This window comes from Nyctereutes procyonoides, unplaced genomic scaffold (assembly GCF_905146905.1).
Source record: "Nyctereutes procyonoides isolate TBG_1078 unplaced genomic scaffold, NYPRO_anot_genome, whole genome shotgun sequence".
NCBI classification, from domain to species: Eukaryota; Metazoa; Chordata; class Mammalia; order Carnivora; family Canidae; genus Nyctereutes; species Nyctereutes procyonoides.
Genome location: NW_026575037.1, coordinates 6,416,227 through 6,432,674, shown reverse-complemented (window position 1 = coordinate 6,432,674; position 16,448 = coordinate 6,416,227). Strand labels below are relative to the sequence as shown.

The 16,448-nt window shown below is 42.9% G+C and overlaps 1 protein-coding gene across 5 annotated transcripts in view; it reads right to left on the bottom strand.

The window, feature by feature from the left end:
- Positions 1 to 2,397: 2,397 nt before the first annotated feature.
- Positions 2,398 to 16,448, bottom strand: part of FAM20B (FAM20B glycosaminoglycan xylosylkinase) — a 40,712-nt gene continuing 26,661 nt past the window's right edge. For all 5 annotated transcript variants that reach the window (XM_055319007.1, XM_055319008.1, XM_055319006.1 and 2 more), the window contains 4 exons: positions 11,125 to 11,296; positions 10,573 to 10,764; positions 8,640 to 8,699; positions 2,398 to 6,284 (listed from right to left, as the gene is read on the bottom strand). In XM_055319007.1, the coding sequence (XP_055174982.1) occupies positions 6,053 to 6,284; positions 8,640 to 8,699; positions 10,573 to 10,764; positions 11,125 to 11,296 (656 nt within the window). In that variant the 3' untranslated portion in view covers positions 2,398 to 6,052. The remainder of the gene's footprint in view (positions 6,285 to 8,639; positions 8,700 to 10,572; positions 10,765 to 11,124; positions 11,297 to 16,448) is intronic.

Sequence of the window (16,448 nt, the reverse complement as noted above, 5' to 3'; positions counted from 1 at the left end):
GCTCTTCAGTGAAGGGGCACGGTCGGCGACCCAGCGTAGTGATTCAGACTCCTGCATTTTCTCCGTGTGGCCTTGGCCTCATTTGCCCCACGCCTGCCCGACTCCCCACCCGTCCGACGGCCTAATAAAACAGCCCCTCGCCGGGGGCGGAGGGTTAATGAGCTTGTTCCGTTACATGCTGATTTTTATTATTATTTTAAGGATTTTATTCATTTATTCATGAGACACAGAAAGAGAGGGAGAGGCAGGCTCCACGCAGGGAGCCCGACGTGGGACTCAGTCTCGGGACCCCAGGATCATGCCTGGGCCCAAGGCAGGCGCTAAACCGCTGAGCCACCTGGGGATCCCCCCATGATTTTTATTCTATATGCCCCCTACCCTGGATAAGGCTCTGGATGGTCTACACAGGCTTAACGGATTTATAGTAGCGGTGCTTACAAGTGAATTTATGGTGATAAAACTAATAGTAACACTAGTTTCTTTTAAAACCCCAAGTTTAGGTGAAACTTTACAAGTTTTACTCTTAACTTTCATGTAGGACTAACTGCTAATTTCTGCAGTGTTCTGATCTGAATTTCTTAGGATTTAGTGGTAAATAAAGTAGGTAGCTGGAAAAATCTTGGACATTTTGATTTCAGTAAGACGCTTTCTGGGCAGCCCTGGTGGCGCAGCAGTTTAGCGCAGCCTGCTACACCCAGGATCGAGTCCCACGTCCGGCTGCCGGCATGGAGCCTGCTTCTCCCTCTGCCTGTGTCTCTGTCTCTGAATGAATGAATGAATAAATAAATAAAGATATTAAGAAAACGCTTTCTTTTCCTAAGGGTAAACTTTTTTTTTTGTTTGTTTTTGCCATTGTCAGTTCCACATAGAAACAATAGATCCAAAAACCAGTTTTTAGACAAGCCTCTGGTTTCAATAAACTGCTAACCTTTCATTCTCAGGGCTTAGAGGCAGTTGGTTCTACGTCGAGGAGCAAGATCTCACAGGTGATGGCGACCTCTAGAGGCCGTTGTGAAAACTATCCGCCGTCACCCTGATTGCTTAGCAAGTAAACTCCTCTTGGTGCTACTCACGTGTGGGGTCCAGGGACGAGTAGCATTGATATCACCCAGGAGCTTGTTAGAAACGCAGAATCTCTGGCCTCAAACCTACTCAATCAAAATCTGCATTTTAACAAAGTCTAAGAGAAAACGGGCACACACACCCATACCAAGGTCATCGAAATGGCACCAAGCTTTGCCACAGATAGCTTCCCGGCCTGCTGGAGGCAGTCAGCTCTGTCCTGAAAACAGCCTTTGTGTAAAGTCAAACCTTTATCTCCAATTAAACTTGACATGTTAAAAGCAAACTGAAAATATAAAATCAATGTTCCACAGCTCATCTATACACTAGTGGCTCCTTTAACGTTTACACTAAGGAGCAACCGAAACACCACTCTGGACGCTCCAGACGGGGCACACCTGATGAAAAGCTTCCCAGGGTTTCCCATAGCCCGAGGCGCTCAAACAGGGTACAGGCCCCCGAGGCCGTGCGCTATGGAAGTCCGGCCTCTGCACACATGTCAAGCCTACATCACCCCCCCCCCCCCCTTCCTCAATGTAGGTTCTGCCTCCCGCTCACCCTCCTGACCCCGGAGGATTTGTTTCTGCTTTTTATTTCTACTGTGACTCATATATATCATTCCTGACACACTTGGTTCCCTTGTGTGGGGACTGTCAGTTCTCTGAGGGGACTCCAGGCCCCACTGTTTACTCAGGTCCGAACACTTCATGAACCCTCCCTAGTCCCAGCTACGTTTGTCAAGCTTTAATACCAGTCTTTCGGATAATATGCTTGAGAAGTGAACAACGCCTGACTCGCACCTGGGGAAGGGTCAGAAGTGGTGAGTCAGCGAAGAACATGTCCTAGGCGCAGCCTTCCACTGGCATCCATGTGCACATGACAAAAAGCAAAAAGCGCCAACAAAAATGTGCCAAACCAAGTAAAAACTTAAATCTGCTTTATCTAGTTGAGGTTGATGATGTTGGATTTCTATTTCAAAACTTAAAAATGTGGCTCTCCTAAGAATAATAATCAGGGCCCTGGTCTCCTCCGTGTCTTTAAGGTACTGTGCTGACAAGTTCTTCACCATTTGTAATTCTTTACTTCTAAAGAAGCTGCAAGAATGGGCTGAATTACTAGGTATACAAAAAGCTCCAAAGAATTATCCACTGGAAACTTCTAGAGTCACAACCTGGGATAGGCCTTTTGAAGACTAGTGAGGCAGTGTAAAGGTCTTCCCCATCAGATACCGTGAAGCGATCCCTATGGAAGTTGAAGTAGGTGCAGAAGATGTCCTCCTTTTCTGTACCCTAAAAAAACAGGAAATTTGGAACAGAAAACAGCTTCAAAGAAGGGGACAATACTTATTAAAATCTTTATTCGTTTTCTTTTTTTTTCTTTTTCAGAATTGAAACCCACAGAACACATTAGAAATTTAGGTGCGTTGTCGGTCCCATTTGGTGTCTTACCAAGCCCAACCCCTAGTTGTGCAACAGCTCTGAGAGGAAATCCTTGGCAGATCAAAACAGAGGGTAGTGACTCCTATACCATCCTTTTCAGCAAATAAATTAGCTTCCTGGTCAATTACTCCTAGCTCTCTGCCCCCCCCCCCTTACATTTTGTGTTTGTAACACCTTCGTTCCTTAAAAGCTTGTGGCAGTGGAGTACCCGGCCCCTGCTCCTTCAACCCAGAGTCGAGGCCTCAAAGGGAGAAAAACTGGCCTTCCCCTGGACAACACTTTCACAACGTCGCTCACTCTCGTGCCAAGCCACGGCTGGCTCACCAAAGCTACCCAGCAGCTGCCTGCTGGATGGTCCTTATGTCACTTGGGGCCACTCTCAGAGACGGAGGAAAGACCCTTTCACTAGCTTCAAGTTCTTCAGCAACATAAGTCAGTGTTTCCCTGTGTCAAAATAAATACATTTTTTTTCTCGCTACAATACATATATGACTATATACATCCATAAGCCTTTACTCATGTTTCCTGAAGCTCAAGCTCACAAGGTAACTCCTATCAGCTCACCGACAGATGCTGTTTTCTTGCCATTGAGGTGTGGTCATTTACTGGTCAAATAAGAATACAGGGACCATGGAGAATGAATGCTGAAGGAATATGGTGGGTGCAAAGGAAAAAGCCAGAAGTCTTTTTTTTTTAAGGAAAAGAAAAGATGAATTTCCTTGGAAGAACTTGTTCAGGTGACACTGAAAAACTGCCATGTGTAGGATTCATCTTTCCTCAAATAATATGCAATGGATGTACCTGAATTCTTCCATTTCCTCCTTAAATTTCATTTGATATATTTAGTCCTGAGTGCAACAGGGAGAAATGTCTTATTACTATATTACTGAACAATACTCTGAGCAAACCACAGATCCTGTCTATTAATTTGTTTTGCACAGAAAATTATTTACACCCAAACCCACAATATAGCCTCGTATTAAAGAACAATTTAGAATAAAACTTCTATACCCATATTTCCCCATTTAAACTCTGGATAAACGTATTTAAGAAGTGGGAGGAGTAAGGAAATGGTAGTCAGTTCTGATTTTGCTCATTTGATACTATTAAAATGTGTCCACATCTACCTCTAGATGTTGGCTAGGCACACCCACCCTAGGGCTGACCAGGAACCCCTCAGTGACTTGAGTATCTTAGTGCTACAGAATCCACAAAGAGGACACAGTGACAAAACTTTAAAAGAAAGATACCTGCTTCTGTTTCTCAAACAGATTTTGGTTTTCTTGCATTTTAGAGCTATCAGCTTATGGTTGGTTTTTTTCCAAGATATGCCTACACATACCTTCCAAGTTTAATCCAATCCCGATGAGAACATAAATCTATGTCCTAAGAGTCCTGTCACAGCAGCACCCTATTGATATATGACTTTAACCACAATAGAGCTGAAAATTCACCTCTTACGGTCATGAATTTTGAAACAGTAGGAAAGAGAATGAAATTATACAGTTTCTGCCCTGTTTTGAAAGAAAGGATGTGACATTTTCATAGCGACTGTCCCTCCTGCTTTTTTCCAGTATCTCTGCCTTCCACGTTGTGAAAGAAGTTCCCAGTCTGAGAACAATTCTCACTCATTTCACTGCAGCATCCCATATGTCTGCAAGAATACTAGCCCACCCTTTGGTTTCACTCACATTTCCTCAGGCGAGTGTGCTGGCTTCATGCCCGCTGTCTCCCACTGGCCAGCTTCCTGACACTCTGGGGGGAGCACAAAACACGGTATTTTCAAGCTCAACTGTGAATTTTACACAGTAAATGGCCTTAAAATTGGAATCTGAAGCCTCCTTTTATTAACACGGTTTCAGTGTTTTGTGCTAATACCTGTCTTAAATTCAATAACTTTTTTTTTAATCACTCAGCCCATTTTTGCAAATGTCTCAAAATGTAGAGTACAAAAGCATCCTGACTTTATACTGTTGTTAAGAGTTACAGGTTACTCAGCTGTCTTTCAATGTGAAAAAATTAGGATATAAATTCTAAGCTGTTTTCGAAAGGGTGGCTGCCCCAAACTGCTCGCCAATGGCTGGATTAAATCGCTCCCCGATACTGTTTAAATATTAGTCTCTGCTCGAGCAGAAGTGCAAGGCTGGACCGGCACCCAGACAGGATGCAGGAGAGGTGCGCCCGGGGAGGGGGCACACTGGGCCTGTTGTCCTCAGACCCTATATTGCACTGCAGCTGCTCCTAGGTCCCAGCCGCACTGGTGGAACACAGAATGAGTCTGGGCCTTACTTAGCCTCCTGGAACCTTCGAGTGCCACCTGGACGGGGACAACAGCGCCACACCGCTGGCTCAGAATACCCATCGAAATTATGTGATAAAGTTAGGGCTTGACGTAAATCAAAATCTTAAGGCTCTTCCGGGTAACCTCCTTCATTTTAAGGCTCAGAAAGCTTAAAATCTTTGTTCCCAGTTTTCTGCATGGCCCGTGTCACAAGACAGGTGGAGCCACCAGCAGATTGGAGCATGCTCAGCTGAGGGAGCAACGGCACAGGCAAGACTGCCGATCTCTCCATCTCTGATGTCTCCATCTCTCAGGGGCAGCCACTTCAGCGACCAAATGCCTTAAAGGCTGAGGTGGAAATTCACTGCAGATGAGAAATCAGGATGGCAGCGGTCACAGGCAACTTAACTCTTATTCAAGGCATTATTAGCTCAATTTGCTTTAATTCAGAAAGGATTTGGCTGCTTTGGCCAAGAGGGAAAAATAACCTCTCCATGAGAGAATCCTGCTTAGACGATTTGGGGGCTGATTTGGATACAACTATGCGAATGCAGATCTTAGGTTCAAGTCATGTTTGCTTTTCCACACCTGCAAACTCAGATATGGGGGAGTGGGAGGGTTCTCCAGTTCTGGTTCTGTCTCTTCCTCCCTCCTTCAAGATATCCTGAAAAGCACTACCAGCCAATCACTTAAAAGCCCAGCACCTTTTCTGATTTTGTCTTTCCCACTAATTCTATTCTAAAGATATCCCTTCCAACAGAACAAGCTATTTTGGCTCAAGTGAATGCCAGGTTTTACCTGCTGCCACTCATCAGGAGGCAGTAAAATTCCCAACTGGACTAGTCCTGGTTAAAAAAGGACTCAAGAGATTGCCAAAGGTTTTCGGGAGATCCACAGGTGTGGAGAAAGGACTAGAAGGATGAACTCCAACTACATACTCCAGAACCAGTCCCAGTATTAACTACCCAAACGTCACACCTCTATCTGTCCTGTGGCAGGCAAGTCAGGGCCGACTGACCAGGAGGCCCCCCACAGGACGGGCCAACGCCAAGAAGTCCGGGAGTTCAGTGGGAATGCTCCTGGGGTCGGAAACCCATAGTCTTTGCTTTAGTTTCTCCTACAGAAATCACCAAAAGAATCCAAGGCCACCCTGTCCCCTATCACCAGAGCTTCCTGCTGGCCGTTTCCAATCCATCTCAAACCATTTGGAAGTGATTGTGCTGTTTCTCTAGCTTTGTAAAAAGTAGTTTCACTTATTTTATGTTGCGAATTACAAGTGGGAAAGAGGCATCCTGTCTTCTACCAGCACAGTGTCCGCCCCAAACTGATCAGTGCACTGCTTCACGGTGGCCAGGACGCTCAGGAGCCGCTGGTCCACAGCGTCCAGGTGAGGCTCAGACAGCACAGGGGAGATGGGGTCATGGGCCATGGCAGATTTTAAGGCAGACTTCAGCACACCGTTCTTTAGGTAGTTCAGTCTGTTCCACGTAGAAACCCGAATGCTGGAAGAAGAAGTTTTAAGGGAGATTACATGAAACATACTATCAAAAGTTTAAAGCCTACTTGGCAGGCAGAAGTCAAGAAATAATAATGTAAAATGTTTCAACTAAAAAACAAACAAAAAACCCCAAACTTTTTCCGAAGTACCTCTACATTATAAGTCACATTACCACATTTTGATATTTTTTCTACGTAAATAACAGATATATGCAAAGTTTTACACATGTTCATTCCAATGTGTAAATAAATTTGTAACAGGAAAAATGTGAAACAATCTGCCTGTTCAACTACTGGGAAATGGTTCAATTTATGGCTTATCCGTTCAAGGGAATACCATGCAAAACTGTTTTCAAAATTTAGTGACTTGAAAAATGCCCGTGATATAATTAATATTGGGTTGGGGAGAAAGCTGGAGGAGCAAGTTTTACTCCAAATCTGTGGGGAAAGAAAATGTGTGTGTACGTACAAACACACCTATATATAAACACATACACACGATTAAAACGAAGTCACAGCAATGTAAGTGACCCTTACGTTACCCTTATATCTTAATAGGTAATTTTAACTTTGCTTTTACCCTTACATCTTAATAGGTAATTTTAACTTTGCTTTTGTGCTTCTGAATTTATAAAATCCCTACCATTAATATAATAATTAAATTATAAGTATTCTACTCACTTCCTCTGGGTAATGTGGGAATTACTAGGTATACACAAAAGTGTGACTCTGCAAGAGGCAGCCTGTCCTCTATCTTTTTAAAAAGGAAGAGTGATCTGTGGACAAAGCATGCCAGGCACAGCGGCAGTACGATTTTGCTATTCTAAAGAACACTACAAATGCCCAGAGCATCAGAGCTTCCCCTGTGTGACTAAGGCATCACTTGTTTGCCTCTCAGCCCCAGATTCACTCTCCATATATGCGCTGCTATAATGGGGAGAATTCCTCGAAGCATCTCTCCCATCAAGCTTTCTCAGTGGAAGGTCACTGGGTGATACTGCAGAAGGAAGAGGCTCTCCAGACCCTTCTGGCTGCTGCACAAGTGGGTCAGTAGCTGGGGAGAGGGTATCATCAAAGAGCGCTCTTCCCTGGCCACATTCCCAGAATAAGCAGGCCCTCCTGACATGGAAACCTGAGCCCCAAGGGCCACCTGCCCTTGCTGGCACCCTTTGCAGGCCCACGAATGTGCCTTGTCTGCAGCCCAGACTGTTTCTCCTGAGCAGTCCCACCCCTCTGTTACACCAGGACTCCAGTTGTAATTCATCACCTGAACCTGCACCCCAGATGGCTGCTTCCTGCTCGCCCCGTGCCTGCAAACCAGCCAACTTCTCTGCTGTCCGGTGGACTGAACTATCCTTCTCCACTGAGGTCCAAACCCTAGCCTTGCACACAGAGGGCTTGCTTCCAAGTTTGTCCTTCCTTGGGTACTCTCCGTTGGCCCTAAAAAGATTCCTTTTATAGTTACTCTCACACCAGAGCTTCTTTATACTAAACTTTCCCATTTAACCTACCACATCTTTTCTATCTTCTGACTGGATCAGATTGATAACACTGACCATTACCATAAAAACATCTTCTTTCAAAGACATGGTTTTGGACTGGCCATACCACTGCCTCCTATTAACGAGAATTAAGGGTTGCTTCAGTCAGCATTTCTGCACAATTCTGTACTGCTGCTATTAAAAAAAAGAAGAGAAGAGAAACAGTCCAGTTGCCAGGAGGGGCAGTCATCTGGGATCTGAGTGTCTCTGGTGGTTAACCAGTAGGAGTGGTGCTCCTGGATTCCCATAGCTGTGTAGCTGAGCTGAGTGAGGTGCAAGCAGCTAATTCTTAATGCTCCTCTCCAGATTTACATGAGCAATACTGCTCTGAGAGGGAAATCTTTGGAGCCTGGTTTTTATCTCATTTTGATTTACCTTTTCATTTATTTTCTAAGACAGATTTTAAAAAGATAAATTACTAAATGCCTATGAAAAAGTCTTATTTTGGTTTACACAATTTCAAATTGAGATATACAAACCACAGGTGGTGTGTGTTGGGGAACAAGAGGACTTCAGACCTCAAGAAACAGTACAAGATGCCAGGGACTGCAGACTGTACCAGATTTCTGGTGGTGAGGGGAGAGGACTGTATTCTCATATTAGAACAAACATGAACATGTATTACTGAATAAGACTGAAAATTTCTATTTGTACAATATTTGAAATGAATTTTGAACTCCAGGGTTTCTAGGTTGGAAAAGTGTGAAAAGCACTTGCTCAGGTATTAGGAAGTTTTAAGGGCAAGGAAACGGATATACTGTTACTTGAGCCTGGAAAGGAAAATGATACAGGAAAACGTATTTGATGTGCATAACTTACATGCAACACTGATAGAGGGGGGCAAGGATGCTTCTCTCATCCAGCGATGGGTTCCCAAAGCTGAAAAATTACATTAAAACTTAGTGAATTAGTTAGTGGCATCAGTTGCCTTCTTAGCATCAAAGCACAAGCAAATTCTCTAAGAAGACCCAAATGTGATCCTAGATAATTTCATGCTCCCACGGCTCAAATCGCTTAAATTAAAAATAAACGGGGCATGACTGATTAGACACAAGGTTCCCAACAGTCTGTACTGCGGTATCAAACAACAAATGCCCTCATTTACAAGCCTCCAGTCTCCCGCCAGCTACAACAAGGTGATGAAGCATAACCACATAACATAGTGTGGAGCCCACGGACTAAAGGGGGGACCCGAAGACCTGAAGGTTTTCTGGGGCGGAGGGGAAGAGAAATGCAGGATATTAACATGGTTTCCACAAACACACACAGATGGTCGTCCCTTGTGACAAGAAGTTACCCTTGTTCTACTTCAAAATCACCAATCAGAAAAGAGTAGGAATATCCTATTCCAACAACAAAGTATGTGGCCAGATTCAAACTGGATAAATGGCTCACAGGGGCTGAGAAAACACTGATTCAAAGCATATGTAAAAGTGATCTTAGCCGTAATTCAGAGTTACACAAGGAGAACTGCACTGGGAAAAAACTCCACTTTCTACTCCTCTCCTGGAAGCTCACCTTCATAGCTGGAAGGTCTGGGAGCCCTGGGTACAGTGCAGGCCCTCAAGCAATAAATGGCAAAGACCGTGCACATGATTGTTAAACAAAAAAGTTCATTTTTGTAAGTCAAGGTAAAGATTTTTCAGGAACATGTGCAACGCTGTACCTCTCCTAGCGCCTTCATCATCTTGAAAACTCCTCCTGCGTTTTTGCAGATGTCTGCCCCTTTCCCAGAGCACGAGGCACAGGGAGCTCAGTATAACACGGTAGTGCCATCAGCAAGGGCCACTCAGGCATTCTTTGCGAAGGACCCAGGTCCCAACTTACTTTCAGCAACCAACGTTAGTGGTAGTGACCTAGAGCCTGGACAGTTCTGGGCTCCAAGGAAGTATTCTATTTAGCAAACAATTAAATGTAACTAAGTATGGTACTGAATCGGGTGCCTCAGAGAATGCAAAGGGCAAACTGGAAATGTAATATATTCTTCAAAAAGGTCACGGTTAAAAAAATTAGGGACCATCCATTTATTCAAAATAAGGAAGATTGTCTTAATCAAGATAAAAGTAACTTGCTTTTTTATATCAAAAGGAACTTCTCTTCTCATGATTGCAATAAGTCTGGGCCTCAATGCCATAAACATAGCAAAACATCCTATCAAACAAATTAGTTTTTTAAATTGCATGAACCTTTGGATAGAATCAATTTAACAGGAATTAAATTTCATGTTTTATTAAATATGTATCTCTCAAGGTTCTAAACATCATAGTCAAGGAAGGATGACACAAGTAGCAACACATCAAAGAAGACTTTGGCATCCAGCTGTCTGTGTTGAGAATCACGGAGTCTTTGACTCCTTGGGAAAAAAACCCACTTCTCTGTTTTTTAAAATCCTCAGATCGGGGGATCCCTGGGTGGCGCAGCGGTTTAGCGCCTGCCTTTGGCCCAGGGCGCGATCCTGGAGACCCAGGATCGAATCCCATGTCGGGCTCCCAGTACATGGAGCCTGCTTCTGCCTGCCCCCCTCCCTCTCTCTCTCTCTCTCTCTCATAAAATCCTCAGATCCCTGAGGCTGGAGGGCGTATGAACCCTGAATGGGATAGAAGCATGGGCGCCAAAAGCAAAGACCCTTACCAGAAACGGGAAGGACACCTTCTATCAACTGTGTTCTCAATGTTTCCTGGGATACCCTAGAAAACGTCCTCCTTGTATACACAGAAAGCCCTAACTGACAAGGATAGTCCTGTGGTCCTACCTTTTGGCATTATCAAGAAGGATGAGCATACTAGCACCTTCATCATCTTGAAAACTCTCATAGTGATGGCGGTCAGCATTGCCAATCAGGTAATCAAAGACAGCGGTGTCAATGATATCCAAGAGGCGGGGTCCAGAATCATATGGGGATGTTTTCTTCACAGCATCGCAGTAGCTCTCATCGTACTCCCACCTGAAGGCAAGGAGCACCACAGGGTTACTGAGTGAGTGCCAGCACTGTGCTTGGCGCTGTTTTTTGTTTTGTTTTGTTTTCAGAGTGAGAGAGACTCCACAGTCAGCAGAGAGCCTGATGTGGAGCTCAGTCTCACAATCCTGAGATCATGACCTGAGTGGAAACCGAGAGTTGGAGGCTTAACTGATTGCACCCTCCAGGCACCCCTGTACCTGGCTCTGTTTTAAACACAGAGACGTTCATGCCTGACAGGTTTGCCCCAAACCCCTAACTCTGTGGACAGAGCCTCTGGCTCCTACTCAGGCTTGGCAGCTGGCTAGGCCTGGGACAGAACGAGGTGGAGCTCACAGAAGCAATTACCTGGCCAGTTTGCCCTCTCGGTAAGTCCTGCCCCATGGGTGTCGGTGTTTCTGCAGAGGCCACACATCTGGGAGCCAAAGTGTGACAGATCCTTCCATCGTGTCTCCATCGGCACAAGCTGGCTCTGTTTCCCGGCAGTAATAACACTTCCCGTAGAAACAAGTATTATTTCCTACAGGAGAGAAAGGAGCCAAATACACTTAAGGCAAAAAGAAGACTCTACGTACTCCCTAATGATGTAGAAAGGAGCAGCTAAGTTGAACAGATACTGTGAAAACAATGATCCTGAATATTTAAACATCCATTAAATAAATGTATATCTATACAGGTAATAAAAAAGGACATGGTGAAAAAAATGTCAAAAGGCACGAGAGGATATCTATGAAAGTTTCCTTGCACTTTGTCCCTGTTACCCAGTCCCTCTCCCAGGAGTAAAGTGGTGTCATGGAGATCTTTCTGAATTCACTTTAAGTAAAGTCATGCCCTCTCCTCTTCTGTCAGGGCTGACACTGGCCAGAGTGCCCAGAGGAGGGAGAGTGGACCTATATGGAGCAGACTATGGGCCGGGAATTTGGGTGCTTGGGGGTGGGGGTAGGGTATCAAGCAGTAAATAAACACACTGAGGATAATGGGAACCAGGTTTCTCACAGATGGAGAAGGGAGATTAACATAAAGGGAGAAAGCCAGAATAAATCTTATGGTATTGAATTAGAACTGGAGCTACTAGTCTGAACAGAGATATAGAAAAAGATACAGGTGTGTGTGTGTGTGTGTGTGTGTGTGTGTATACAGCTATCCTACCTCTGTCCCTCAAGGGAGCCTGGAAACAATGGCAACCAGGTAGTAATGGTAGTACACACCTAGCACTCACATATTAGTTTCTTTTTTTTTTTTTTTAAGATTTTATTTCTTTATTCATGAGAGAGAGAATGGCAGAGACATAGGCAGAGGGAGAAGCAGGCTCCATGCAGAGAGCCTGACACGGGACTCGATCCCAGGTCTCCAGGATCACGCCCTGGGCCAAAGGCGGTGCTAAACCACTGAGCCACCCGGGCTGCCCCACATATTAGTTTCTTTTTTTTTTTTTCCACATATTAGTTTCTAATGATCATTTTACTACTATATTAAAAGAACCCAGGGCTCTTTGGAGAAACAGGTGACTCCAGGGCTTGGGCAGAGAAAGTACAAGATGAGCCTGGGTCATAATGCTATGCCACATGTAAGGAAGCACTGAGAGAATGATGGGGACACTCCAAATGACATATAAGACAGTTTGTACGAGTTCCCGCTAGTCAAATCTGGGACAGTTTGAGCATCAAAATAAATAATAGCAAATCATAACTCCAAGTAAATCAAAAGTCTGAGAGTTTATATGATATAAACCAACAAATAATTAAGTAAATGTGGGTCACAGTGGAGAGTTTTCCCCTTTAACAGAAAGGCAACTATAAAGTCTAGAAGGAATGATAAAATTAGCAAATAACAACTTGACAACTATCACAGTAGGAATTGATTTAGGCAAGAGCTATCAATGAATGCTAAAACTGGCAGGTTAAAGTTTGATGAAGGTGGAATATTTACATAGTTCTAGATTATCTCACTACAAAGTACTCAGTTAATAAAATACTTATTAACTCAACACTGAAGAAACCTTACAGATACCTACCATCTTAATCATGGGATAAAAGTTAACATCATCAATAATGGGAACACACCAACAAATCTACGTCATGTGCCTCCTGATAGGATGTACCCAGAAGATGACAATAGTACTGCTCTGGCATTCCTGCCAACATTTTTAAGTCATGAGGAAATGTCACACAAACTCAAATGAAGAGATACTCTATAAAGTAACTGACCTGTACTCTTACCAAGTGTCATGGTCACAAAAAAATAAGGTGAGGATTTGTTCCAGACCAACAGAGGCTAAAATGACATGACAAGTAACCCAACTGGGATCCTAGACTGAACTCTTGACTTAATACAAGACATTACAGGGGCAAGTGGCAAATCTGAATAGGGTCTGTGGGGCAGAAGCTGCACCAATGTTCGTCTCTTGCTGTTGATGACTGAACGTGGTTGTAGAAGAGAGGCTCCTGGTGGTTGGGAAGTACTGAAGTTTTCATTCACTGATGTAGTATTCATGTCTGCACACTATTCTCAAATGGTTCAAAAGTGTTAACAATTAAGGAATCCAGGGGACTCTGGACCATCTCTGCAACTTACATCAAAAAGGACTATCCTCCCTGTGTATGAGCTCTTATAAATTGAGAAGACCAGTGGCAGAGCTGAAAATGAATAAAGGATACACAAACACAGGCAAAAGAAAATACAAATGGCTCTTTAATAAAAAAATTGCTGCATGTGAAATAGACAAAAGTTTGGTGACACACTGTTGGTGACACTAGTGGAAGAGGGGTATTCTCACACATCATTTCGGGGAATGTAAACTGGTTCAAAATCTACGTAAAAAGTGCATGTGCCCTTTGGCCCAGCACTTTCACTTCTGGATATATTTGATTACATATGAAGTAACATAGGTACACGTTAATTCTGGGCAACACGAATGGTAAAAAAAAAAAAAAAGTATTGGAACTTACATGTCCAATAAAGGTCTGGTTAAATGAATTATGGTAGATCCATATGATGTAGCCCTTTGCAGCTGGTAAAACAACAAAAGAATGAAGAAGCTCTTATGTGATAATAGATGGATTTCCAAGATATATTAGGTAAGAGAATAAGATGTAAAAGAATGTACACTGTGACATGTTTTATAAAATGGCAGAGTTAAATAAAAATATATATTCATATTTCATACAAAAAGGACATAAGTTACCAATAGAGATGACCACTGGGAAGAAGGAACAGGGATGAAAGGAAAACTTTTCATTACACTCTTTCTAATATTGTTTTAAAGTTTTGAGTTATGTAAATGTATTACTGATTCAAAAAAATGATTAAAAAACAAACCAAAACACTGCTTGGGTAGGAAACCTTCATAAGTGAATAGAGTATGGTGTATTGGTTGAGTGGGAAGTAGGGTCAAGTTTCTGGAGTTAAAATATAGACTATCAATAGTTATCAGGCATAAGACTTTGGGCATGTAATTTAATCTCTCTAAGCTTTTTCTGTAAAATGGATACTAGTCTCCTACCTTTGAGTTGTGAGGAGTAAATGAGATAATCCATGGTAATGCTCAGCACAAAGCCTTACACAATGTTAGAGACCAATCAATGCTGGCTATTTTATTATTAATAACCTGGCCAACCTATCTTTCCAGACTTCAATATCTGTTTCCTGCCATTAACGTAGGCTCTGAATCCTTTATTGTTTCCTGGATTTTATGACTTTTATAACTTGTTTTCTTATCACCTTGGTCTCTATGTTCTCCTTAGACAAACTACCACCTATAATGATCACATCTATACCTCCAGCCCACACTTCTTTCCTAAGCTGTAGACTAAAGTCTTAAGTACCTAAATGACTAGCCAACATTTACTCCTGGATGTTCCTGTCAAGGTAAGATTCAGACCAACATTGATTCTGTACTCAATTCCACTGTGTAGAACTGCAATTCTTGGATACCAGCTGGGTATCCTACAGTTCAACTCAATTTTGACACTTTCTACCCAGAGATAGCATCAGATCTCACAGGTGACAGGCTCAGTCCCATAAGACTGCGCTCCAAATCAGATGCAAGTTGCAAGTCTGGGTTGTCACCTGCGCTTCTGACTGGCTGGCTTATAAATCAGAGCTTTTCAGGAGCCCCATCTTGGGATTTGATTCATTTGCTAGGGCAAAAGAATATACAGTGTGGAAAGGACAGTCTCTTCAATAAATGCTGTTAGGAACACTGGATAGCCATATGCAGAAGAATGAAACTGAAACACTACCTCATACTACGCACAAACATTAACTCAAAAGTGAATGGAAGACAGGAAACCATAAAACTCCTAGAAAAAACAGAGGCAGTAAGCTCTCTGACATTGGTCTGGATTATGTATGACTTTTTGGATGTGCCACCAAAAGCAAAAATGAACAAGTGGGATTATATCAAAGTAAAAAGCTTCTGCACAGCAAAGGAAATTATCAACAAAATGAAAAGGGGCTAGTATCCATAATATATAAAGAATTCATACAACTCAAAAGCAGAAAACAATCTGATTAAAAAATATAAGCAGAAGCAGGGTGCTTGGGTGGCTCAGTCAGTTAAGTGGCTGACTCAGGCCATGATCCCAGGGTTCTGAGACTGAGCTCTGCATCAGACTCCCTGCTCCATGAGAAGTCTGCTTCTCCATCTCTGTCTGCTCCTGCTTGTGTGCTCACAGGCTCTAAGAAACAAAATCTTAAAAAAAAAAAAAAAAGAAAGAAAGAAAGAAAGCATGCTTAGGTGGCTCAGTTGGTTAAGTGTCTGCCTTTGGTTCAGGTCATGATCCCGGGCCCCTGGGATCCAGGCCCGAGTTGAGCTCCCTGCTCAGCAGAGTCTGCTTTTCCTTCTCCCTCTGCCCCTCCTCTCTGCTCATGCTTCCTCTCTCTCTCAAATAAATAAATATAGCTATCTTAAAAAAAAAAAAAAAAAACGAGCAAAAGATCTGAAGAGACATTTCCAAAGAAGACATACAAGCGGCCAGTAGGTACATGAAAGATGTTACACATTACTGGTCATCAGAGAAATGCAAGTCAAAGCCACAATGAGATACCATCAGAAAGACAAAAACTGTTGGTGAGGATATGCAGAAAAGGGAACCCTGTGTATCATTGGTGGGAATGTGAATTGGTATAGCCACTATGGTAAACACTATGGAAGTTTCTCAAAAAATTAAAAAATGAAACTACCATATGATCCAGCAATCCTAGTTCTGAGTATCTGGGGGAAAAAACCACTAACTTCAAAAGATATCTGCACCTCCATGTTCACTGCAGCATTATTTACAACAGCCAAGATAATGGAAACAACCCAAACGTCCACTGATGGATGAAGAAAATGTACTATAAATGCACAATGGAATATTATTTAGCCACTAAAAAAGAATGAAATCTTGCCATTTGCAACAACTTGGACGGACTTTGAGGGCATTTTAAGAAATGAAACAAGTCAGACAGAGAAAGACAAATACCATGTGATCTCACTCATATGTAGAATCTAAAAACAAAACACAAAAGCAATCCAAAACCAAGTTTGTAGATACACAGAACAGACTGGTGGGTGCCAGAGGTGGGCAAAATGGATGAAGGGGTCAAAAGGCACAAACTTCCAGCTGTAAGATAAGTAAGTCCCAGAGATGTAAAGTATAACATGGCCCCTATAGTTAATACTACTATAA